The 27,258-nt window shown below is 48.9% G+C and overlaps 1 protein-coding gene across 1 annotated transcript in view; it reads right to left on the bottom strand.

Annotated features, from left to right (window-relative positions):
* The window catches only part of marchf8 (membrane-associated ring finger (C3HC4) 8), a 205,789-nt gene that overhangs the window by 46,538 nt on the left and 131,993 nt on the right, over positions 1–27,258 (bottom strand). Inside the window, exon 3 of the mRNA XM_056292450.1 lies at positions 5,023–5,073. Coding sequence (XP_056148425.1) covers positions 5,023–5,073 — 51 coding nt within the window. The remainder of the gene's footprint in view (positions 1–5,022; positions 5,074–27,258) is intronic.

Raw genomic sequence — 27,258 nt, 5'->3', positions numbered from 1 at the left:
TGGCAAAACTCCTCACTGTCAGGTGAAAAGAAGTGGCTGGTGACTCCACATGTATCGCAGGAGGCACGTGGTAGTCTGCAGCCGTCCCCGGATTGGCAGCGACCAGGGATGGCTCAGAAGAGTGGGGTAATTGGTCGGGTACAACTTGGGAGAAAGAGGGAGGAAACCCCCCCCCCCAAAAAAAAAGATTTTATAAATATCTTTGAAAGTAATTTTTACATGGAAAACTCTGTAGTCCAGCTTTAATTCTATCCTTCTGCCCAGTTTCTTTTCCGAGCTGGTCAAAGGAGTCAAACCAGAAACCTCCCAGTGGCAAGCTGGTTTCCTCTCTAACCGCTAGGGTGCTACTTGTATTATCCTTTTTTTATATTAGGGAGAACACTTTCAAAACCAGCCCGTCAGAAGCATTGCCCTTTAACAATCCTCGGGAGAAAAGGCCACCTGGCCGCCAGACTGCTGATTATTACCGGAGGCCATCACACATATGAGCCATGTTCAAACCCCCGGCCCGATCGCTTCATTTAACACGCATCCGTCAGAGCAACGGCAGCCCATATACCACATAAAACGAGGGCCTGTAAAATCAGTGAGTTCAGCCAGCGCTGCTCAGGGCTCATGGGGAAGGCCTGCAGCAGGAGCGGACTGAAAGTGAATAAGCGATGCGAGCATCAATAATGATCCGGCACGGCTCAGTTCACCTGGTGCACTGGATCAGCCTCGTTAAAGAGCAGCGCTTCATTTTCATATTCAGCCTACCTGTACAGAGAACAGGCTTTCATCTGCTGCTTGTCGTCCTAAAAGCTTCAGTTAAATACTCAGATCAGTGAACTGATCAGTAGACTTATCTTAAAGAAAATCAAATAAAGTAGCCAGGTCAATAAAAATAATAAAAAAAACCAAATCAATAACTTATTGAATAAGGGGTTGGTAGGGTTTCATCCGAGGATACTCCACCTGATGATGATGATGATGAAGGGGTTGGTGTGGTCTTAACTATGTATAACATGCATCTGTATTCCGTTTTCCTACAGGGCAATATTAGTTTAACTTTTACACACATTGTTTCCATTAGATTATAGTTGTTATTACAATTAATGCTAATAACAGTGTTAAAAATTCAGAATTAATTACAAAATCTTGCTATTGGTCTTAAAGCGTCTGAACAGCCTGGCTCCACCACATATCACCAATCTACACATATGTAGATATACATATGTACATACACATCTACACTTATGTTGTTATTCATCCGTCGCAGCGACGAGGAACTTCTAGTCATCCTGTGATGGATGACAGATGACTTGCACGATGATTAAAGTGAGGAAGAGCTGCGCATCATCAACCCCACTCTCTCATCCGAGACCACCTACTACCAGTGGCAAGACTAGCGAGACGACTGGCAATGGAGACAGATGCAGGTTTTTCCTCAGGGTTTCTTCCCGAAGCCTTTCCCATAGACGAGTATACCCGCAAGGCAGCGGAGGTTTCCTTCTCCAAGATGAACTGCCCGACAAGGCTAACGAGCTTCATCTACCCAGGGGCTTCATCTACACTTATGTACATATACATATGTACATATACATACACACATATGTGTATATACATATATACATGCGTACATATACATCTAAACTTATGTACATATACATATATAGTGTACATGTACATCTACACATATGTGCATATACAGCTATATATATGTACATATGCATATATACATATGCACATATAAATCTACACATGCGTACATATACATCTAAACTTATGTACATATACATATATAGTGTACATGTACATCTACACATGTGCATATACAGCTATATAGTACATATGCATATATACATATGCACATATAAATCTATACATACGTACATATACATCTACACTTATGTACATATACATATATAGTGTGCATGTACATCTACACATATGTGCATATACAGCTATATATATGTACATATGCATATATGCATATGCACATATAAATCTATACATGCGTACCTATACATCTACACTTATGTACATATACACATATGTACATATACATCTACACATGTACATATACATATATGTACATCTATACATGCATACATATGCATCTACACTTACATATGTACATATACATACTATATACATGTGTACATATACAGCTACATTTATGTACATATACGTACCTCTACACATATGTACATATACAGCTATATACACAGGGCTTTCTGTGATACTGCCCCCAGAGGGAGGACCAACCTGCTTATTTGCTGTAACGTTTTTATTGTTTTAGCTTTATGCCAGGATTTGAAGTCGGACTCTTTTGTTGTTGTATAAAGCTTTGTGTGAGAGGGCTACACGGTCGTGAAAGTTCACTCTCATCCCCTTCAAACATCCTCTCTTCTTGTTTCAGTACCGCAGTACTCCCTCGAGGCTGCAGTTCTTTCTTGTATTGGCGTTTCTGACTCCCAGTTTTTCCTTTTACTTCATTGTCCCTGTATCTCCCATTACTGTGAAGTATCTCCCTGTCCTCTCCCACGCCGGCAAATACGTCAGATTTGCTCTCCCGGCTCACAGGGACCACAAGTCCCAGTGAGAAGTTACCCTCCACTCTGTATCACTGTATGTTTTTATTTTAATTTAAGTTTCTTTTAGTAGTCCCCTTGGGGGGCATTCAGTACTGCTAATTAACCCATCCTAGCTGTGATCTGTGCAGCGAGGAGCAGTGGGATGCCGCCTTCGTGCTGCGCCTGGGGACCAGCTCCACTTCTTTTCCCATTGCCTCGGTCAGGGGCACAGGCAGGAGTATCAACCCTAACATGCATGTTTCTTTTGATGGTGGGGGAAACCGGAGCACCCGGAGAAAACCCACCGCGGACACGGGGAGAACATGCAAACCCTACACAGAGGACGACTTGGGATGACCCCCCAAGGTTGGATCACCCCGGGGTTCGAACCCAGGACCTTCGTGCTGTGACTGGGCCACCGTGCCGCCCAGTGTATTTACACTCTCTAAAGGTTGTCTCGAGCTCCAGAAAGGCACTACATCAATAAGATGGATCATTAGTCGTGATGTTCATTTACTCTGACTCCCGCGTTGGGAGTACTCATGTGGAATTGAAAACAAGTACTCGGGAACTTGGTACTGCAGATGATATGCAAATTAGCTACACTCACCACGGCCAAGTCTTAACATCTCATCAAAGGCTAACATCTAAGGCTTTTCATTTCATGGATCCACAACATGAGCACACGCAAACTCGAGCGGGTTCAGGACGAGCTGGGTTCAGGACGAGCTGGGTGCTTCCCTTCCAGCGGCGCTGGCGTGGTGCTGGTAAACACCCTGACGGCAGCTCGCCTTTCATGGTCTCACGTTTGGTCTTTGTGCCTGACTCTTATGCGGCAAAACATGCAACTGCTTATGATAGTCAAGTCCGATATTGCACATCCGGTACTGAACAGTCGATCCATCAGTTTGTTGGAAATATCTCTGCACCTTCCTTCATGTAGTGGTCACCACTGTGGGTGAGGCATGTGACGTGCCGAAATCACAACGAGTAATAATCCTGTTCAAATGGCGCTAACCTGGTCATTTAACGGTTTCATATAGACATTTTAATTTAATAAACATGTATTACTTAGTATCTGCTGATATTTTCATAATTACATTCTACTACTACTACTATTACTACTTCTGGCTGCTCCCATTAGGGGTCGCCACAGTGGATCACCCGTTTCCATCTCTTCCTGTCTTCTGCAGCTTCCTCTGTTATGCCCACCACCTGCATGTCCTCCCTCACCACATCCATAAACCTCCTCTCTGGCCTAACTCTTCTCCTCTCCCCTGGCAGCTCCATATTCAGCATCCTTCTCCCAATATACCCAGCATCTCTCCTCCACACATGCCCAAACCATCTCAATCTTGTCTCTCTAGCTTTGTCTCCAAACTGTGCAACCTGAGCGGTCCCTCTGCCACCTCCAGCTCCACCTCCTGTCTTTTCGTCAGTGCCACCGTCTCCAAACCATATAACATAGCTGGTCTTACAACCATCTTGTAAACCTTCCCTTTAACTCTTGCTGGTACCCTTCTGTCACAAATCACTCCTGACACTCTTCTCCACCCACTCCTCCCTGCCTGCACTCTCTTCTTCACCTCTCTTCTGCACTCCCCGTTAATTTGGACAGTCGACCCCAAGTATTTAAACTCATCCACCTTCGTCACCTCTATTCCTTGCATCCTGACCATTCCACTGTCCTCCCTCTCATTCACGCAGAGATATTCCGTCTTGCTCCTACTGACTTTCATTCCCCTTCTCTCCAGGGCATACCTCCACCTCTCCAGGCTCTCCTCCACCTGCACCCTACTCTCTCTACAGATCACAATGTCATCCGTAAACAGAGTACACTGACCATCTTTGAATAGTAAGGTTCTGAACAAATACTCGAGCACTCGTGCAAATCCCCAGTTATTAGTGGCAATAGTAGTGGTGCAGTAATAGTAACATGAACAGTTTTATGAGGAGGTTGTAATGATGATTTCTACTCGTTCAGGTAAAAGACCGGACCCGTTCCCGCCTCCAACATGGCTGCACAGAGCAGGGTGATGACCCTGACATCTATTAGCACATGTAAAGGGTTTATCGTCTAAGAGGCTCAGCAGAGCATCATGGACTCTCACCCTGAGGCCATATTCAACAAAGAGGCTTTGCCTGAGGGAAGGATGGAAGGGGGTGGGGTGGAGGAAGACAAGAACAAGTAAATGGGAGGAGAGAGGAGAGAAGGATGTAGGATTGTGGAGAAGAGCAGTGTATTGAAGTGGTTTTTGATGCTTGTTTGGATGTTCAGCATCTGGGAGCCGTGGAGGTGAGGTGCACCTCGACGGCTCTGGTCTCGCTCCACAGCACCGTCTGTCAATCTTTCCCTCCACCCAAACTTCATCGCCCCTCACAGCAGTCTTTTCATTTTCTCTCTCTCCACGTCGAAAGCAAGTCATTGATTATTCCATTAGATTTGCCATTTGAGTGTTGTTCTTACCTTTGAGATGTTGCTGGACCTGCTCGCAGAATGACCCAGAGGCTTCTCATTCTGAAAACACCAGAAACAAAAACCGGATTTAGTGACTTGATGAGCATCATCACCACCAGCAGGACATGCAGGCTTTCTCCAATGAGCACAATATGCTTTCTGATTAGTAACTGTATGGCACTTGACTTGCAATAAATAATGCTGGGTACACACACACACACACATTTTATCATTGTGAGGGCCATCACTGTCTTCATGTCTTCACTGTCTTCATTTTTTTTGGGGGGGGGGTTTCCCTCCCCTTTTCCTCCCTTATTGTACTTTCTGGCCAATTACCCCACTCTTCCGAGCTGTCCTGGTCGCTGCTCCACCCCCTCTGCCGATCCGGGCAGGGCTGCACACTACCACGACTCCTCGGCTACATGTGGTATTGCCAGCTGCTTCTTGGGAGGATCACGTGATTCCCCCTCCCCCCGAACAGGTGCCCCGACTGCCCAGAAGAGGCGCTAGAGCAGCGACCAGGACACACACCCACATCCGGCTTCCCACCCGCAGACACTGCCAATTGTGTCTGGAGGGACACCAGACCTAGCCGGAGGTAACACGGGGATTCGAACCGGCGATCCCCGTGTTGGTAGGCAACGAAATAGACCGCTGCGCCACCCGGGCACCTAATCCTAATTTGAACCTACACTCTAAACCAAGTGCTCACCCTTAAATAGAGCTCTGAAGGACTGAGGACTGGTCAGCATGTTCTCACTTTGCAAAATCCTCCTGACTCTTACGGTTAACAACTCACAAATGTGGCTGAACAAGAACACACACACACCACAAAATTACAAAACACAACACACACTTCAACGTTGAAAAAAAAAACTGCCATTTGTTACCAAGGGATATAAAAGTTAATATGCAATGACAACTCCAGAATGGATCTGGTGATGAGATGGCAACGCTTTCATTCTGTATGTTGACAACAATCTCTTATCTTAGCTGATCCTGAACCAGCAAACCACAGCGCACACACACACACACACACACACACACACCCTCTCCGAGTCTACAGAGCCCTGAATATAGACCTGAATTCAGGTCTACAGAGACCTGCATACTTCTGGTTGTTGAAACACGCGAGTTTCTTTGAAAAGGGAAAAAGACATAGAGGTTGACCATGCAACACTGAAGCACAACCCCCCTGCCCAAACCTCACAATATCTCTCCACCCATCCCTCAATCTGTCCATCCATCACTCCATCATCCCTCCATCCATCCGTCCGTCCATCTATCTGTCAATCATCCATCCACCCATCCCTCCATCCAGCCGTCCGTCTGTCCATTCGTCCATCCAACCATCCCTCCATCCCTACCAAAACAAACTGCCAAATCCACCAGTCACCAGTCACTCTCTTTCTTTTTTGCTCTTGTTCATGGCGTAGTGATGTGACGACTTGTTCATGGCGTAGTGATGTGACGGCTTGTTCATGGCGTAGTGATGTGACGGCTTGTTCATGGCGTAGTGATGTGACGGCTTGTTCATGGCGTAGTGATGTGACGGCTTGCATCAGAGACAGATAAACAGTTTCTGGGGTTTTGCGCCACGTCCATTTTTGTCATCGAGGCCTCGTTTTGACTCTTAATGAGTAATCAGTCATAGTTGCATAATGCAGAGTTCACTTGGGGTCTAAGGGAGCTGCAGGGCTTTAGAGGAAAACAGGCATTCATAGGAGACGGCCCAGCAGCTCTGCAGAAAGAGACCTGGAAAAGAGGCATGCACATGCACACACACACACACACACACACACACACACACACACACACACACACACACACACACACACACACACACACACACACTCAGTCTCATCAGCACAGAAATATGCAGTTTGACACACAGGGTTTGGTGCATGTACACTGTATCTGGTTCTGAAGAAGTTTCTGCTGTAAAGCAGCCAAATTATTACCTGCACAATCTTCAGGAAGCCAATTAACCTTGTCACCAGAGATACACGGACCATGAGGACTGCATTACACACACACACACACACATACACACACACACACACACACACACACACACACACACACACACACCCACACACACACACACACACACACACACAGAAAGGTGCCACCGAGGGACACGCTTTCCATTCTTAATTACTCCAGCACGTCACTTGTGTCTCTCTCTCTCTCTCTCTCTCTCCGTCTAGTTGCCATGGTGACAGAGGACCATGTTGTGCGTCTTTCCCTTATTTTTCTCTCCCTCTCCAGCCTTCCTTTTCTTGTCGTCCTCCAAAAGCCTAGCGACACACAGAACCCTGAATAAACTGTGGTGGACTCAGGGGGCCACCCTGCCCGCGCTCCACGACAGAACATCATCAGATTGTATGTTTCCCTGATTAGGACTTGTGTAATTCAGCAATATTGAATTAAATCAAGCGCTTCCACCAAGCTTGACAAGCATAACCTTTCCATTTGCCATGTGACCAAGCGAAACAAGTGTGCAGCACCGGGTGGAGGAGAAAAAGCAGTCCGACAAAAAGGGTTTTTGGAAAAGGTGGCGATGAGTAAAGAGAACAAGAATGGACAGGCCCAATAAAGTCATGTTGTTTCTTAAGTGAGATGAATAATAGTATATTCTAACATGAGTCGTGATCACAACATTTTTTGTTTTGGATTTTTCCCCCTTTTCTCCCCAGCTGAATCCAGCCAATTACCCCACTCTTCCAAGCCATCCTGGTCGCTGCTCCACCCCCTCTGCCGATCCGGGGAGGGCTGCCGACTACCACATGCCTCCTCCGATACATGTGGTGTTGCCAGCCGCTTCTTTTCACCTGACAGCGAGGAGTTTCACCAGTGGGACATAGCATGTGGGAGGACCACACTATTCCCCCCAGCCCCCCCCAAACAGGAGCCCTGACCGACCAGAGGAGGCACTAGTGCAGCGATCAGGACACATACCCACATCCGGCTTCCCACCCCCAGACATGGCCAATTGTGTCTGTAGGGATGCCCGACCAAGCCGTAGGTAACACGGGGATTCGAACTGGCGATCCCCGTGTTGGTAGGCGGGGAATTATTTGAGATACTTTATTAATCCCTGTGGGGAAATTCTTTGTCTGCATTTAACCCATCCTAGCTGTGTAGGCAGGAGCAGTGGGCAGCCGCCGTGCAATGCCCGGGGACCAACCCCAGTTCGTCTTGCCACGCCTTGGTCAGGGGCACAGACAGGAGTATCAACCCTAACATGCATGTCTTTTTTTATGGTGGGGGAAACCACAGCAGCCGGAGAAACCCCCCCACAGACACGGGGAGAACAAGCAAACTCCACACAGAGGACAACCTGGGATGACACGCCCCCCCCCCCCCCCCCCAAGGTTGGACAACCCCAGGGTTCTAACCCAGGATGTTCTCCTTGTGAGGCAACAGCGCTAACCACTGCGCCACCGTGCCACAGTGGTTAGACCGCTATGCTATCCGGACACCTTCCACAATATTAAGTGATTAAGTGACGAAAGGGATTTTCATCTGTGCCGTGGTCATGCAGCTCTACCAGGCGCACACAAGCTGTAGGCTACAACCACAACAGAAATAACAGCCCAGCAGTCACAACTAGCCCTCACAACCGTGCTGCACATGATAATGCAACGATAAAGTCTAATAAAGGCTTTCTTATCACACACACACACACATACAAACACACACACACACACACACACACACACACCTGCCTCTTGTGAAGGTGGTGGGTCATCATCAGAAGACTTCACTTCCCAACAGGAGAAAATAGGCTGTTCTTTGGTGGTTGTTGCAGATAGAAATACATCGAACACAGCCGGCTGTGATACTTACTCTGATGTTTAACATATCTTGACGCGCTACCCTGACACTTTATCGGGGAACATGGAAATTTGAAAAAAAAAATCCTTCATCATCTGATGAAGCAAAGAGCTGACATCTTATGGGCAGAGTGCGCAGAAAATCCGGCTTCTGGAGACGCTGTGACTTTGATAAGCTAAAATATCTGAATTTTCTGGCCATTATCCCCGGCCATACACAGCTATACACAGCCATACACATCCATACACAGCTATACACAGCCATACACAGCTATACACAGCCATACACAGCCATACACAACAGTGTGGTCTTTTCATGTCCCATCCCTGGTTTAACAACTGTAATTTTCTCTCCGATGCACCGAACACTATCTGAAGAGATTCTGAAGAACTGTGGGAGCAGACATTTTCCACAGCAGGACTTCCTGTCTAACAAACATGCACACGCACACACACACACACACACACACCACACACTCACTCACTCACTCACACACACACACACACACACACACACACACACACAGAACAAAAAGAACATACAAAGCTTGCATGGAAGCTATTTATTTCCCCCCCCCCATGGTCAGACGGGATGCACCCCCCCCCCCTTTTCTCCCCAATTGTATCCGGCCAATTACTCTATTTTCCAAGTCGTCCCGGTCGCTGCTCCACCCCCTCTGCCGATCCGGGGAGGGCTGCCACATGTGGAGTCGTCAGCCGCCTCTTTTCACCTGACAGTGAGGAGTTTCACCAGAGGGACGTAGCACGTGGGAGGATCACGCTATTCCCCCCAGTCCCCCCTCCCCCCCCAAACAGGCGCCCCAACCGACCAGAGGAGGCGCTAATGCAGTGACCAGGACACATACCCACATCCGGCTTCCCCCTTGCAGACACGGCCAAATTGTGTCTGTAGGGACCAAGCTGGAGGTAACACGAGGATTCGAACCGCCGAGCCCTGTATTGGTAGGCAACGGAATAGACCACTGTGCCACCCGGACGCCCAGACATGACGCATCTTGCTGGTCTTTTTCAACTTTCAGATTGGGAGACCAGCAGAGAGTTAATCTAATTACTTCTCTTCTGTGAGAAGAGTTTTCATTGGCGGTCATTCGGTTTGAGCTTTGCAGGTGTGGTAAAGGCTGGTGCAGTATTCTGCTAGACCGACTGAGTCTCTGATGCCAGGCGGCTGGGTCAGCCAACCAAAAACCCAGTGAGCTTCGTGCTGCGCTCGAATTGAGGCACTGTCTGCATGCCCTCAGACACACACACACACACACACACAAACACACACACACATTTCTGCATATACGTAATAAGATGCATACACTGAATAAGTTCGTACAAGAAGCTACGACCCTATGTCTCCATCTATACAGGGTTTCCCACAAGTCTCACATAACATGGACACCTCACACACATACTTTGGTAAAAAAGGCGAGGCAGCCTCTTCATCACCTCAGGCAACTGAAGAGGTTCAGTGTCTCCCCACTACTATTGCCAGAGGGGAACCCTCTGGACCTTCCAGGTATTCAGTGAATACCAAGAAAAAATATTGAAAGAATTTTTGTACTCCTAATAAACATTTTTTTAATTATTCTTATTCACTGAAATAATAGTAATAATTTCTAGATCACCGTTATAAACTTGGACTAATACGTCTTGGCAAACAGTGGGTTAATATAATGGAACAGGAAATGGACCAATCGCAATTTTTCTTTCGACAGTATCTGGGTGAATCAGCCCCCCCCATGCCAGGACCTTCAGTAGCTATAACTGAACGCCTGTGTAATTCAATTGAACGTGGGGTATGGATTTGATTGACAGCTGTCGTAGCCAATCATATTTTGTTGAGTTGTGGGTGGGACAACATCCCGACATCTTCCGGGTATTCGCGAATTTGATAAGCGACCAGCGAAGCTAGTCAGTGAGTGAGCAAGGGCAAAAAGAGGGGACAGGATGACAACAAAGGATTTAGACAGCAGGGAAATGGCGGGAGTTAGTGAAGAGTGAAGAAGAAGGCCGTGTGGCTGAATTACTATTACTTTCGGCTGCTCCTGTTAGGGGTCGCCACAGTGGATCATCCATTTCCATCTCTTCCTGTCCTCTGCATCCTCCTCTGTCACACCAGCCACCTGCATGTCCCCCCTCACCACATCCATGAACCTCCTCTTCGGCCTTCCTCTTCCTCTTCCCTGGCAGCTAAATATTCAGCATCCTTCTCCAAATATACCCAGCATCTCTCCTCCACACATGTCCAAACCATCTAAATCTTGTCTCTCTTGCTTTGTCTCCAAACCGTCCAACCTGAGCGGTCCCTCTAATATCATTATCATCATCATCATCATCATCATCAGGTCGCGTATCCTCGGATGGCTCTGACCCTCTCACGCCACCCGTCTCTATCCAGCATAATAGCAGCTGGAAGATCCTCAGATGGACATCCTGTGTTGTTGACAAGTTGATTGATGTAATTTCTTGCAGGCCTCCCCACACACGTCTTTCCAATCATTTCCCTCTAATATACTCATCCCTCATCCTGTCCTTCTCCGCCACTCCCAGTGAAAAATGAAAAGAACGAGGTTCAGTGTCTCCCCACAGATCCAGAAAACCTCTGACTCCGGTGCCACCGAGAGCATCCCGGCAGGGTGCGTCACCATCTGGTGTGGGAACTGCACCTCTCGAGACAAAAAAAGCCCTACAGAGAGTGGTGCAGTCGGCTGAGCGGACCACCGGGTCAGCCCCCCCCCCGCCTACAGGATTTATACACCAGGCGGTGTAGGACCAGGGCTGCAAGGATTACCATCACCCCCAGGAACGGACTGTCTCAGCTGCTGTGGTCAGGCACACGCCTCTGCAGCCACAACGCCAACACAGAGAGACGCAGAAGCAGTTTCTTGCCCAGGTCATATAAGGACACTAAACACAACATAACAATTACACTGGCAACGCTACTGCCACTTCGCTTCACACACTTTCTACTTTTCTCATTCAGTCTAGTTGCACACTTGTACTTGAATTGTATAATAACTGCACACTGTATATATGTATTTGCTGGGATATATCTTCTGTATACTCCCCGGACATTTTTTTTTTTAGCTTTTTAAAATTTTATTTTATTTTAGTCTCATTTCATTGTTATTCCATTTCTCCTTTGTTGCACAGTTCTGGAGTTTACCAAGGATCCTTCCACTGCTTATTGTACTTATCCAGGAAGTATGGAAACAAATAAACCCGTGAATCTTGAATCCTGAAACACAAAGAGGAAGAGGAGTATGAAGAGAATACCAATTTCGACCGGAGGAAGCAAAGCAGCCGCAGCGAGAGCTAAGAAACGCAGGCCTTATCGTAAGGGAACAAAGGGATGAAGAATGAATGTAAATGTGGTGGGGAAGGCTTCACTGCTAGGTTGAGTGGTTGTGAATGCAGCTCCAGGCCTGACTCCTCCCTCAGCCAATCTCCTCATCAAGACCAGGTTATCTAAGCCACCCGTGACCACTTGTGCAGCCCTTCTTTTGCCTTCTCTCTTCCTCGGCCCCTGACGTGTCTGGTAGTGGATGCTGCAGTTCCTGAACTTCTAGCGTGGAGCCCCTGGTGTTTTCTGCCACTGTGGTGCTGGTTATCAGGGGTATTTCCTGGTGTCAAGGTCCCCCGCTAGAGGTGCTTCACCTGCTGCTGTTTTGCCTTAGTTTCTTTTGTTTGCTTTAGTTTATTTGGTTACTAACTGGGTTGGCCCTTCTTTCGTTTGGTTTTGTTGTTGACCTATTTGATTTACTTTGTTAGTTATTTCCCTCAGCGGCCTGAGTGTCATCTTGTGGGAGGCTAGGCACTTGTGGTGAGGTCCCTTCACGTGTGTGTGTGTGTGTGTGTGTGTGTGTGTGTGTGTGTGTGTGTGTGTGTGTGTGTGCGTGAGTAGGAGCACCGGGACACATGTGGAGAGTTCACCAGTCTGCTGTGGGTTTACTGTGCTGCAGGGAAGGTGAGTATTGGTAGCACCACTGGGCCCTCCTCAGTTACTCTGCCTTCCACAGTTGGCCTCAGCCTAGCTTTCTAGTTTGGCTACCATTATTTGTGTAGGCTGGGCATTGTTTGGTATTTTAAAGTGGCTTTTTTATTTTAATTTTCTCAATTGTATTAAAAGATCCTTTTTTACAAATTATTTGTAATAAAGATTCAATGGCTTCATGTTGGTTTTAATCGTTTTTTTTTCTTGATTTCCTTAGCAGCTCCAGTTCCGGTTCTTTCTTGTTTTGATTAATTAAACAAAGTATTTATATTTTTGAACCACGTCTCTGTCCTTCTTCAGTAGCGAATCTGTTTGCCTGGCTAAGCTCCAAATCCTTAACTCTGGTTTTAAAGAGAATTGGTATTTCCTGGGGTGCAATTCCCCAGGTGGCGTCGTTGGCCCTTTTCTTCGTCTTAGACCTCCGCCACATAAATATGGGTGAGGCAGTTCTGCAGCTGGTAGCAGTAATGTGCATAGCTGTCAAAAGACACAGAAGAATCAGGAATATTTACTTGTCATTTCATTCCATGCACCTGCGCACATGAAATGAAACGAAATATCGTTTCTCCCAGCCCAGAGCAGTGCAACACAAAGACAAAAACACATCCAAACTACAACTACAATAAAAAAAAACTACAAAAACTACAAAACACATATATCCAACATATCAACAAAAAAAAAAATCACTGTCCAAGAGAGTGAACACCAGGATGACTGTCGGACTGGCAGTCAGCATGGGCTAGCAGTTAGCTTAGCCTGCCCCGCTTCCGCGTCCTGTCAGATCGCCCTCAGTGCTTCCTCCTCGTGCGCAGCTCCAGGCAGGGCCGTGGTCCCTGGGACCACCGGATGCAGCAGAACAAGCTCCCTCAGCTGATCCAACGTTAGCTCTCCCAGACAGACACCCCCGACACACCTCCCCGCACGTCACATGACAACACCAAAAACACAGTCAAGGCTAGGCGACGCCACCACCAGACCGCCCTCGGTTTTATCGGAACCGGAACTGGTGGTCTGCATGGGCTAGCAGTTAGCTTAGCCTGCCCCGCTTTCGCATCCTGTCAGACCGCCCTTGGTGCTTCCTCCTCGGGCGAAGCTCCAGGCAGGGCCATGGTCCCTGGGACCACCGGACGTGGCTGACCAAGCTCTCCCAGCTGATCCAACACCACCTCTCCCAGCCAGACACCACTGCATGGACTAGCAGAAGATGATTGCAAGCCGACGTAAGCAATGCAGCTTTCAAAATATTTTAAAAAAGGCTTTGCAAATGTTTTACGTTGCAGGAAATGCATGCTTGTTACGCCTCAAAGACACACACAGTGTGTAATAGTGAGAAACTCTGAATGTAAACAAAACCGAGTTAATTGCAAGGAAAACTCAATTGGATCCTTTTAACTGCACAGATGAGGGTCGACTTACAATCAGGAGCGTTCACTCTCGCTTTCGTATCCCTTCAATACATCCAATACCTCGTGGTGGTGCTCGGCAAGTACAGCATTTACAGTGAATCAAGTTTCTGATTATTGATGGGGATAAAAATTCATTTCAAAGTGAGTGGTGTGGGGGATTGTCCAACTGGACAGATTAATGACCCTTGGACTTGTCCCTTTCTTTCGGTCGTTGCTCCACTCCCTCTGCCAATCCGGGGAGGACTGCAGACTACCACATGCCTCCTCTGATACATGTGGCGTCGCCAGCCGCTTCTTTTCACCTGACAGTGAGGAGTTTCGCCAGCGAGAAGTAGCATGTGGGAGGCTCACGCTATTCCCTCCAGTTCCCCCTCCCCCCGCCGAGCAGGCGCCCCGACCAACCAGAGCAGGCACTAGTGCAGCGATCAGGACACATACCTACATCCGGCTTCCCACCCGTAGACACGGCCAATTGTGTCTGTAGGGACACCCAACCAAGTGGGAGATTACACAGGGATTCGAACTGGCAATTCCCTTGTTGGTAGGCAACGGAATAGACCACTATGCTATCTGGATGCCCCTTTTTGGCCAAATATAAAAATAGCAACAAGCAGGGACTTGGAGATTGGGTGTCAGGAAAGAAAATAAGGATGCTGCAAATGCACAAATGTTCTTTGGCTACAATAGGAAGAAGTGATTATGACTGAGATGGCGAGGACAGATGATGAGAGAGGAAGAAGGTTGTGTTGTTCTGACTTCAAAAAGTCTCACCACCCCCTACCCCAGTATTCCCTCTCTTTCCTCCCCCCCTCCCCCCAGGGAGTATTACTTGAAGCATCGGGAACAGGGTCACCTTCATCCTCTCTGTCACAGCAGACTACATAAAGGCCTTAGTCTTCGTCTGGCTCATATATCATTCTAAAAAAGGGCTGAGGTTTCACTCTCCCTTCCATTAGTCTACCACCACCTCTTTTGGGGGTCAGTTTTCAGTCCTGGTCTTTGATAATACAACTTCAGGCCGGACCTCCTAAGGACTATGGCCCGTGGAAACAGCAGCTATGAAACAAAAGGGGCGTGAGTCCTGCAAATTAGGGGTGGGCGGTATAAACAGTATAGAAACTACACTCGTACGAATTAGCCCTACAGTATGAATTATGACTATCCTGTTGACTATAAAGTGCCAAATTCTCATGTTTAAGTGCAAAGGGCCCTTAATGACCTTTCAAATATGGACATAAACCATGCACATCTCTGCTTCATCCCCCTGGATTTACAAGGTTCTCTCTGTGTGCTCAGTGGTTTAGAGATAGTGAGCTTAAAATTTTCACATCCTAGGCATATCTTAAAGATGATGATATGGATTGAGATTTCCACTTTGCATTGATGGTATTGGATCGCTGATCACTGAATTCAGGCAATTCCACCTCACCTCTAACAGGCCCTGCTTCACTGAATGAGCCTTTACTCGCAGCGCTTGTTGCAGGAATGCACAAGATTCTCCTTGTAAGGTCCTTGGGTTCCTTGAAAAGTGCTTTAAAAAACTAAGTTGTTGTTGTTGTTGTTGCTGCAGCCGTGGGAATGAGGGTTCCTGTTTCTCACAGAAAGCAAGCAAAATTTTCTCTGATGACTCCTCAAATTGAATGTTTGTGGAGTAATACTCCACTTCATACATCAATTTAGGTGTCTCATCCTCTCATTGGATAAAGAACAACTCATACAAACATACATTTTGTGTCAACAGAAAGAAGTGTCAAAGAGCCCTGTGCTGAACCAGTTGGCATATGTAAGAAAATTGTGAGTGCCTTTTCCTACATAAGGAAAAGAAAGAGAGAAATGGCCACTGCCCAGGCTAAACTTCACCTATCTACTCATCACTGAAATACCAACAAGATGGGGGTCTCGACAGAAAATGATGCAGAAGATGATTGAACAGGAGAAGGGCACATCTCAGGTCCTTAAAGCTGATAAGAAAACAATGGCAACTAACACCAACATAGCAAGAGATTGATGTTTTGGAATCAGTGAGCAAGACCCTCAGCCCCCTGACTGAGTTCACAGACGCACTGTCTCGGGAAGAATACGTCAGTGTGTCATACTTCGAACATGTGCTCCATCTTTTCAAAAACTCTGTTCTGACTCCAGCTCAAGATGACACAGACATGACAAAGGACTGGTCCTTTGTCATGTGCTTTGTCAAAGTCTCCAGTGTTTAAATGAGAAATACTCTGACGCTGCAACAGATGACCTGCTAGCCACTGGCTTCCCTCCTAGATCCACATTTCAAAACATCGTACATAGTGGATGACAGGGAATAATACATCAAAACCAAAGCTGCGGCAGAGATTCAGTCACTACTAGAAAGGCAGGCGACATCCACAGAGGAGTCTCCACAGCAGACGAGAGAAGCTGCAGAAGAAGCTGCAGAGATGGTGGCACCAAAGAAAGCAAAGCAAAGTCTGGGTAGCTTTATCAAAAAGACAAATGGTCAACAACCTGGCCCAATTGCCCTCCCCACAGAGATGCAACTGAAGTTGAGCTCAAGAGCTACCTTTGGGCACTGGAGGTTGATGGTGAGGCAGATCCACTAGAGTGGTAGAAGCTGGACCAAGCAAATTTCCCAAAAGTGGCAAGCTTGGCCAGGAAGTATCTTTGTATTCCTGCCACTAGTGCCCCTTCAGAAAAGGCATTCAGCACTGGTGGAAACATCGTGACCTGCCACAGCTCTGCTCTGAAGCCAGAGACAGTTGACAGATACTGGCTAATAACCTGTAATAGCTGCTATAAGCAATGAGCCTGGCTAAGTACACTGGCACAAACAGGAATGTTGACAGTATTTGTTTTGGCACTTATAGAGTAACACTTGCACTGCTGTACTTTGAGTATAAGCAACAAGGCCAAGTAAAGAGGTACACTGGGATGCTGCATGGATAAGTTTTTTTTTCTTTTACACTATGCATGCCTATTCCTGAAATACTGTAACTGAAGAGCAGCTTTTATTTTGTAATTTTGTATTGAGCGTTGCATCGTGTATGTTGATTGGGGAAAAAGTTCCTGTCCTGTTTTACTTGAATTTACTTTTCAATTTGATTATATGCTGCTAGATTTTATTGTATTTGAGGTTACAAGCAATGAGGCCGAGTAAATACGCACACTGAGATGCTGCAAAGGTGAGTTATTGGACTATGCAGAAGCAACCATGCCAATTCCTGTAATACTGTAACTGAAGAGGAGATCCTTAATTTGGACTAATGTTGCATTTTGAGAGTTTCATTGTGTTTGAGTTGGTTGGGGGAAGAAACCTCCTGTGTTTTTATTTTTATTGTATTTCATGAAAAAGGGTTTTTCAGAGATGGAAGTTAGTTGACAAAAGGTTTTGCATTTTTTTTCTATTTATTATTGCAGTTTTGCACAATAAATGTTCTTAAAATACCTCTGTGGGCATTACAGTAATAAGGGCCCCCGGGTAGTGTAGCTGTCTATTCCATTGCCTACCGACACAGGGATCGCCAGTTCGAATCCCGGTGTTACCTCCGGCTTGGTCGAGCGTCCCTACAGACACAATTGGCCGTGTCTGCGGGTGGGAAGCCGGATGTGGGTATGTGTCCTGTTCACCGCACGAGCCCCTCCTCTGGTCGGCCGGGGCACCTGGTCGGCCGGGGCACCTGTTCGGGAGGGGGGCAGGGAATAGCGTGATCCCCCCCATGCACTACGTCTCCCTGGTGAAACTCCTCACTGTCGGGTGAAAAGAAGCGGCTGGTGACTCCACATGTATGGGAGGAGGCATGTGGTAGTCTGCAGCCCTCCCCGGATCGGCAAAGGGGGTGGAGCAGCGACCGGGATGGCTCGGAACAGTGAGGTAATTGGCCAAGTACAATTGGGGAGATAAAGGGGGGGGGGGTATAGTAATGGCTGCCTTGCAGTTGCCACGCCAGCACTTTACCTTTTCAGAAGCATTTATAGTGAAGGTTTAAGAAAAACTAATATAAGGTGATATTTACTGTTACTGTCCATGCAGATTGTACCGTGATACAAATTTGAGGCCATACGGCCCAGCCCTGCTGCAAAGACCATACACCTCTGTCTCTCTCAGGAATACCCCTTCATTTTATGGCCCGGGGGTAAACAAGAAGGGGGGGGGGTTGCTCGAATACACTGGAATCAGGAAAATACATCTCTGTGAATTTAAACATGTCTCTTTTCAGATGTGTCCGTTTGTCACAAAAATCCATCAGCAGCAGCGTTTCCTCCAGAGGAGCCAAATCCAGAACCAGCACCATCTGTCAGTAGGACGCACAGCTTGGACTGTGAGCTACACGGGAGAGATCAGTACAGGTCTCCATAACCAAATGCATGGAACTCATCACTTGCAGCATCTTGGCGCCGGCAGACAGTACAGACAGACAGCTTGTGTTCAAACCATTCAGCACTCGGTGCTCCGGAGCAGAACACACGGACAAAGCGTCGTCTGTTATAACGGCGGCTGCACATGGCGTTAGTGTGTAATCTGCTGCTTCCTGTTCGATACCATTACACACGACTGCATTGATTTTCTGTCTTCTGCGTTATCACTAAAACCATTAGCAGGTTTGTTTTATGGACCGGGTCTGTCAGACTTACCCGCTTGGAGGTAAGACAGGTCCGCAACAACAACTGATCATATTCCGTCTTTATGGACTATCACGAGCCTGTCCCCTACACCAAGACACAAAAAGACTTGAGTACCAACTTATAACATGCTTATCTCCAAGTAAATAGCTCCACAACTACTTTTTTTATTATTCTTTTCCCTTCCTTTTTCTCCCCAATTGTACCTGGCCAATTACCCCACTCTTCCAAGCCGTCCCCGTCGCTGCTCCACCCCCGGCTCCACCGCCAATCCTGGGAGGGCTGCAGACTACCACACGCCTCCACCAATACGTGTGGAGTCACCGGACGTTTCTTTTCACCTGACAGTGAGGCGTTTCGCCAGGGGGATGTAGCACGGGGAGGATCACACTATACCTCCCCAATCCCCCCCCCCCCAAACAGGCGCCCCGACCGACCAGAGGAGGTGCCAGTACAGTGACCAGGACATATACCCACATCCGGTTTCCCAACCGCACACACGGCCAATTATGTCTGTCGGGATGCCCGATCAAGCCAGAGGTAACACAGGGATTCGAACCGCCGACCCCCATGTTGGTAGGCGACAGAACAGACCGCCACGCCGCCCGAACGCCACGATCTGCAACTCTCCATCCATCCATTATCCAAACCGCTTATTCCGCTCTCATGGTCACGGGGATAGTGAGCCTATCCCAGCAGTCACTGGGCGGCAGGCGGGGAGACACCCTGGGACAGGCCGCCAGTCCATCACGGGGCATCTACAACTACTTTCCATCATTTGATGCCCTCGTTGTCAACCGGCACTGAAGGCTGTAGTGTAATTTCAAACAAAATAGCTGACAAATTCCACCTTCTGAGTATTCGCCTGTGTGGTTGCAGGTTTTGCGGCACAGCGTTTCATTTTGACGTGTCACGTGACAAATGCACACGCTTCAGGCCGGCGGCTCTCCCGGAGCGTCCACCTGAACCTGCAGTCAGAGCGAGTCGATCTGGACACCATCTGTGTCAGCTTGCAGAGGGACGCACCCGTCCCCACTGAGACGTGGAGCGACGAGTCACAAACGGGGTGTCGCACAACAGGTCGAGGGTCACGAATGAGAAACATTTGTCAAGCTCGCGACCTTTCACCTCGTGGAATTTTTCTTGCTGTCATAAGAAATAACATTTGACAAGGGACAGATAGACGCCACACTGGACGCTTGCACACAAGCGCGCACATCCACACACGCCGGGTGTGTGAGGCGACACAGCTGGGTGTAAAATGAATCAGGACTCGTGTTCTTTCTTAAGTTTTCCTCGGAAAGTGTCCGACGGGCATTGGAAGAGAAACGGCAATTACCCCCTGGACAGATACATGAAACCACCATCCCGTCCTGCCCCTGGAGGCACGAGGAGCCGGGCCGAGGATGACGTGACATGGTGAGAATCGACTCTGGCTGATGAGTAGGAAAGAAGAGTTGACGCGGGGCTTTTTGTTTGAACTCTCGTTTTTACAGAAGTCTCAAAATAGAATTTGATGCTAAAATAAATAAAAAGAATCACACCTCTCACAGCAGCGCAGCAGTGGTGCGTATATAAATGCAAATTGTGAGAGAGACTGGTTGGTAAAACTATATTTAGGAGGCTTATTTGACCAATTATGGGGAGTTTTTCCATATAAACAGGTCTCTACTCGTGAGCCAAACTGTCTCCGTCTGCGCAACAGGCAGTGGGCTGTGGAGACCCCAAATACTACACCGGCTAACAGGAGAGAGACCATTTAGATGGAATCTCTCCTCCGCTGCCTCCGTGGAAGACTTGCCTGACACACGCCTAACCATCAACTGCTCTAATCTGATGAAATGTGAAGAAAACACAGGAGGTCTGCTTCCGGTGTGGGGAGATGGCGGCGCGAACTTGTGTTACCGGCAGCCTCGCCCAGTGCCTTCCATGCAGTGTCTTTGTCCACGTCTGCGTCTCAGATTGTTTTGTCTTCGTTGGATGGCTGGGGAGAGCTTGGTCTACTGCGTCCCGTGGGCCCAGGGACCGCCGCCCTGACCGGAGCTGCGCCCAAGGAGGTAACAAAAGGGGCGGTCTGACGGGACGTGGAAGTGGGGCAGGCTAAGCTAACTGCTAGCCCATGCAGACCGGCAGTTTTGACAGTCATAGTTGTTCTCTCTGTTTTTGTATGTTTTTGGTGGTGTCGTTTTCAGGAGTTTTGGGTGTGTGTTTTTGTATTTTGCGTCGCACTGCTGTGGGCTGAGGGAAACGGAATTTCGTTTATTTTGTGTACACAAGTACATGAAAGAAATGACAATAAATTGTCCCTGATTCCTGAGGTGGCAGGAGAGGCTTACTGACAAAGGTGCAGACGGTGGGACTCACAGTCCGCCATCAGATGTATTTGTCAGTACTGTAGCTACTAACCATCACAGCGTCTATCAGGCCCACAAACTCTAATGTGAATTTAAACGGGTTTTTTTTATGTATTTCTAGTTTTTCCCCTTATCCCACCCGGTTAACTCAACGGCATATGGCCGGAACTCTTGCCGAATAGCTCCCCTGGCTCATGTTTCCACAGGAAGGAGATAGGCGTAACACCAGCTTCCTTCAAACTCGTGTAGGCTGCTCTCGCTATTTTACACACTGAAGCCTGGCATGGATTGCATCACCTTCAAGCCGTGAAGGAGGTGTAGGGAGAATGCTTTCAGTTGCTTGGCTGCAGGCGCCCGGGTGAGCCAGAGGGGTCGCTGGTGAACGACAAGTCCCCGAACACTACACCGATCTACACCCACTATCCCTCGGGTAAGGGTGGCCTAATGAACGCCTTACCCCGTGGACGCTCTGGCCGTGACCGGTTACGGCGAGTCTGGGATACGAACCTCCCAGCCACATGACGAGCGGGTTGCAAGAACGGCGTTTTATTCCGCTCGGCCACCAGAGCGGCATTTAAACAGGACAACAGATGGATTTGACTAGTTATTTTCTGTTTCTTCTCGCTCACGAATTTGTACGTGGACGGGAGTTGAAGACGGGAAGTAGGTTTGCATAATGGGACAAATGGGAGAAGGAATCAACTAGACTGCCTTCACTATGCCATGTGAATATCCGGTGCACACATGACCCACAGCGATCACTGTGAACGTGTGTTTCATATGAGACGGTGGATGAGCATGCCTGTGTGCAAACCGTATGATTGTCAGGATCGGGAATAAGGAACACGTTGACATTTCATTTCATGTACATGCACACGTGAAGAATGCCCCGCTTCTGCGTCCTGTCAGACTGCCCTTGGTGTTTCCTCCTCGGGCACAGCTCCGGAGGTAGCAGACCAGGCTCCCCCAGCCGATCCAACGCCAGCTCTCCCAGCCAGACACCTTCGACCCACCTCCCCGCACTCCACACAACGACACCAAAAACACCATAGTCAACGCTAGGCGAGGCCGCCGCCAGACCACCCTCGATGTTAACGGAATTGCTGGTCTGCATGGGCTAGCAGTTAGCTTAGCCTGTCCTGCTTCAGCGTCCTGTCAGACCGCCCTCGATGTTATCGTAATTGCCAGTCTGCATGGGCTAGCAGTTAGCTTAGCCTGTCTCGCTTCCGCGTCCTGCCAGACTGCCCCTGGTGCTTCCTTTTCGGGCACAGCTCGGGGTAGGGCCGTGGTCCCTGGGCCCACAGGACACAGCAGACCAGGCTCCCCCAGCCAATCCAGCGCCAGCTCTCCCAGCCATTAAACAAAGACAAAACAAACTTAGACGTGGACAAAGATGCTGCATGGCTGGTACTGGGTGAGGCCGCTGCAAACGTGAAGTCGTGCCGCCATCTTCCCACTTGTATGATGTAAGCAAAAATTATACCCCCATCAACTCCCCAACCGCACCTCTTCCCATGCTTCAGGACAGCTAATGAGAAGGAAAGAGAGGGAGAGAGAGCGAGGGAGGGAGACAGAAAGCTGAGTGAATGATAGCTATCAGATAGCAGTAATGAGGTGAGTGAGGAAAGAATTGAATCACTAAGATTAATGACCAGAGAGGGACGTGTGTGTGTGTGTGTGTGTGTGTGTGGTGTGTGTGTGTGTGTGTGTGTGTGGGAGGCTTGGAATCAGACTTTCACCTCCTTCCTGTCTTGTGTGTCTCGGTACATGCCATACTGTTTCTTATCTCTTGCTAGCATGAGCGGCGGCGGCAGCTGAGTGTGGACATCACTTCCCATCCAGCACCGCTTCATGAACCACAGCCCAGCAGTAGAGCGCGAGGTGCGTGTACACACACTGGTGTGTTTCTGTACTACATAACTACAAAACACGTTACAATATGAAAAAAAAACAAAACAGGGAAATAAAGACAATACTTGTCTAGCATGTAAAAATGGAGGATTTCGTTTAAAGAAAAAAAAATGTGCCAGTTAGAAGCAAAAACAATTATGATGCAGGGATTGTGTGTGTGTGTGTGTGTGATGGAGACGGCTAACAAGGGAGGATGGAGAAGAAGTTCAGCTGCATCATGTCTTTTGCATTTGTTTGGTTTTTCTTTTATTTACACATATAGGAAAAAAGATACCATAGATGAATTGAAGAGAGTGTGAAGGAGAACTGCCTGAAACCCCTCCAGGGGTCTGGAGAGCGGCCTTCTGCAGGCAGCGTGCTGCAGGGAACAACTACAGCCATGTGCTGTGCACAACTTGTGCAGGATCCTCCCCTTCGCTGGGGAGTGTGTGTCTCTCTGAAGCGTGGACATGCTGCGGGCAGAGTCTACATCATGTCAGCGCCCCCTCTGGCATGGCACCACAAGACATGCCGTCTGTTTGATCACACGGTTCTGCTCCAGATGGCTGGCGGCGGTTTATGAGGTCTGGCGCATGCACACGTGCATTCGTTCTGTCTTTAATTCTCCGGCCAATTACCCCACTCCTCCGAGCCGCCCCGGTCGCTGCTCCACCCCCTCTGCCGACCCCGGGGAGGGCTGCAGACTACCCCATGCCTCCTCCCGTACATGGGGAGTCGCCAGCCGGTTCTTTTCACCTGACAGTGAGGAGCTTCACCAGGGGGAGGTAGCGCGTGGGAGGATCATGCTGCCCCCCCTCCCCGAACAGGCAGCCCGACTGACCAGAGGAGGCGCTAGTGCAGCGACCAGGACACATACCCACATCCGGTTTCCCACTCGCAGACACGGCCAATCGTGTCAGCAGGGACGCCCAACCAAGCCGGCGGTCACACGGGGATCGCTGGTTCGAATCCCCGTGTTACCGCCGTTGATCATTCCTAAACATGGAGAAAAGAATCAGAGCGACTAAATATGACCACTTTGTCGTCGTCTGAACAGCCTGAAGACTCACAAACACAGGACGGTCAGCTGAAAGCGTGCGGCGTCTTCCTCCCGTCCACCCCCCCCACCGCCCTGCTGCACACCGACAAAGGGAAGGGTCAGCCTGAGGCAGACGGCACAGGGCAGCGCTCGTGTCTGAATAGCTTTTAAAGTCAACTACGTGGCATCAACCTACCGTGACCTGCTGCAGGCAGATCCTGCTGCTGAATACAGGTCTGGAAATGAGCCCCCCCCCCCCTTCGCTTTCTTCTTCTTCTTTTTTTTTTTGGCGCGACGCATATGCTACAGTAGACAAGTTCACACAAGATTCCAATACCAGGCGGAGATATCTGAGATTCCTCTGCAACCCCCCAACCCTCCCATACCCCCCCCAAACACTCTCCCAGTGCTTAATCTCTCAAAATCACATAAATCAAATGCCAGTGGTGTTAAGTAGGCTCTGCAGACAGACAGACAGACCCTCAAGCTCGCACGCACTAATAAACTCATACAGAGATTTACACAGACGGCGACGGCAGGCGGGGAAACGGGAACGAGACACATCTGCACGAGAGAGAGGCATTTGTACACACATGGCGTTGATGAACCCCCCCCCCACCCAAAAAAAGGTCACGTCTCCACGGAACGGGGTATATCATATGTACTGCACCAAAATGGAAGTCAGCCTTTATGTGCCCCCCCCCGCGTCAGCGTCCAGCAGCTGTTCGGGGAGCAACCGGCCGCTCCGTGTGGCCAGCTGGGCAGGAGGGGAGAACCAGATGAGAAATCCCAGCTATGCACGGTAACAACAACCAGACGGCTTCGGCTAAACCGCACAGCAGACGTCTGACCGGAGGAGCCCGTGTCACGGCGTCTGGCCGAGACACAGGCCGCTGCGGCGCCGCTCAAACACGGCGCGTTGCCGTCCGTCGCCGCGCTGCCGCGTCACCATGCACGCCTCTGTTGTCCGAACTGATGAGAACCTATTTCCTATGGTTTCTCGCAAAACGAGGTCTGAAATATTTGAGGGAGTATTAACTGGAATTATACTTTACACTGCCAAGCAGCTCACTGTGATGGACCTCTGCTGGACTCACACATGGAATTTTTGCAGATGTTTTTCCGATAGATATATATCCATCCATCCGTCCATCCATCTATTATCCAAGCTGCTTATCCCAACCGGGGTCGCGGGATGCTGGAGCCTCAGGGACAATTTAGTACAGCTGATTCACCTGACCTACATGTCTTTGGACTGTGGGAGGAAACCGGAGCCCCCGGAGGAAACCCACACTGACACAGGGAGAACATGCAAACTCCACACAGAGGACGACCCGGGACGACCCCCAAGGTTGGACTACCCTGGGGCTCGAATCCACGGCCTTCTTGCTGTGAGGCAACTGCACTAACCACTGCGCCGCCGGTGCACTTCCTGGTGTGGGAAGATGGCGTCATGAACTCAGGTTTGCAGCGGCTTCACCCAGTACCGACCGTAGTGTCTGTCCATGTCTATGTCTACGTTTGTGTCATCGTGTGAGGTTTTTATTTGGAGCTTCTGGGTTGTTTTTTTTTTCTTCGTTTAATGGTTTGGAGAGCTGGCGTTGGATCGGCTGAGGGAGATTGGTCTGCCGCATCCTGTGGGCCCAGGGACCACGGCCCTGCTTGCAGCTGCGCCCGAGAGGAAACACCAAGGCAGTCTGGCGGCGGCCTCGCCTAGCATCGTGTGCAGTGTTTTTTGTCTGCGTCTGCGTTTGTGTCGTCGTGTCGCGCACGGGGGAGGCGTGTCAAAGGAGTCTGGCTGGGAGAGCTGGCGTTCGATCGGCTGGGGGAGCCTGGTCTGCTGCATCCGGTGGGCCCAGGGCCCACGGCCCTGCTTGGAGCTGCGCCTGAAGAGGAAACACCAAGGGTGGTCCGACAGGGCACAGAGGCGGGCAGGCTAAGCTAACTGCTAGCCCACGCAGACTGGCAGTTTCGACAGTCATCCTGGCTGGCGCTCGTCGTCCTGGACGGTGGAGTTTTTGGACTGTGTTGCACTGAGTGGACTGTGTTGTTAACAGTACTATGGATTTCATGAACACCCCCTACTGTGACTATCATGACGACAACCAGCCAGCGCTACTGCAGTGGAAATGTGTTTTCCTCTATTCGTACTTCAAACATACAATCCCTTATGCAGATGTAAGCAGAAGGGTCACCTTGCTGCCACAACACAGAGCACAGGACCGCAGGCCGCCGACGCTCCCTGATTGATTGACATTCCTCTGACACAAGGACGAACTGCAGACAACAAATAAATCTGAGCTGGCAGGGTTTTCTGATGCCGTGATCGGTTTACTGGTATCAGTAATGTGTGCAGACTGGAGCAAAACGGATCAATAATCGATCGAGAATGAGACAGACTGCTTATTTTCAATCTATAAATCCAACTCTGTTGTCCATCACTGGTGAAATACAGAATTCAATGTGCCAAAAATGCAGTAAATCAAGCCAGGTTGCTTTTATTTATCACTCGTGGCTTTCAGTATTGGGTCTTAGTCTTGGGTAAAATATCAGATATCAATAATTTTATTGATATCTGATTCCAGTATTGGTACTGGTGCAGCCCTAGTAAATAAACCTCGATTCCATACCGACACATAAATCACAGATTTGGGCTCTATGATCGCCAATGAATCGTATTAACGACTTTGCAGCTGCCTTTAGGAGAGGCTGTTTATTTACGTGTCGCGCCATGTTTGTTTTGGACGTACAGGCCCCGCCAGGAGGCATGAAAAGCAGTGGTAATCTAGTCCCTCGGTTGCATGAGACTGAGTAAACAAGATGAGACGGAGTGTAAGCTCAGCCGAACCCCTCCCCCCCCGTCCCACCGCGTCTGGCTGCACCGTCTGCATGATGCGAGTGTGTCTGCGGTCTGTTCGGCAGCCTGTGAAGTAGGTCTGCAGGTGTGCAGGAAGAAAACCCAGCTCTGCAGCTCATCAGCGTGTTGCACACATGTGTGTTGTGTATGTGTGCACGCTCACTAGCAGGAAGTGAGCTTGCAGTTTCCCCTTCCCCTGCCACTTTCGTCTCTCATCTCCCTCATCTCGCAGCGTAATTGCATCAGTGTGTC

Source organism: Lampris incognitus, chromosome 13 (assembly GCF_029633865.1).
Source record: "Lampris incognitus isolate fLamInc1 chromosome 13, fLamInc1.hap2, whole genome shotgun sequence".
Taxonomy (NCBI): Eukaryota; Metazoa; Chordata; class Actinopteri; order Lampriformes; family Lampridae; genus Lampris; species Lampris incognitus.
The sequence above is the reverse complement of the archived record's forward strand: the minus strand, read 5'-3'. Positions and strand labels throughout refer to the sequence as shown.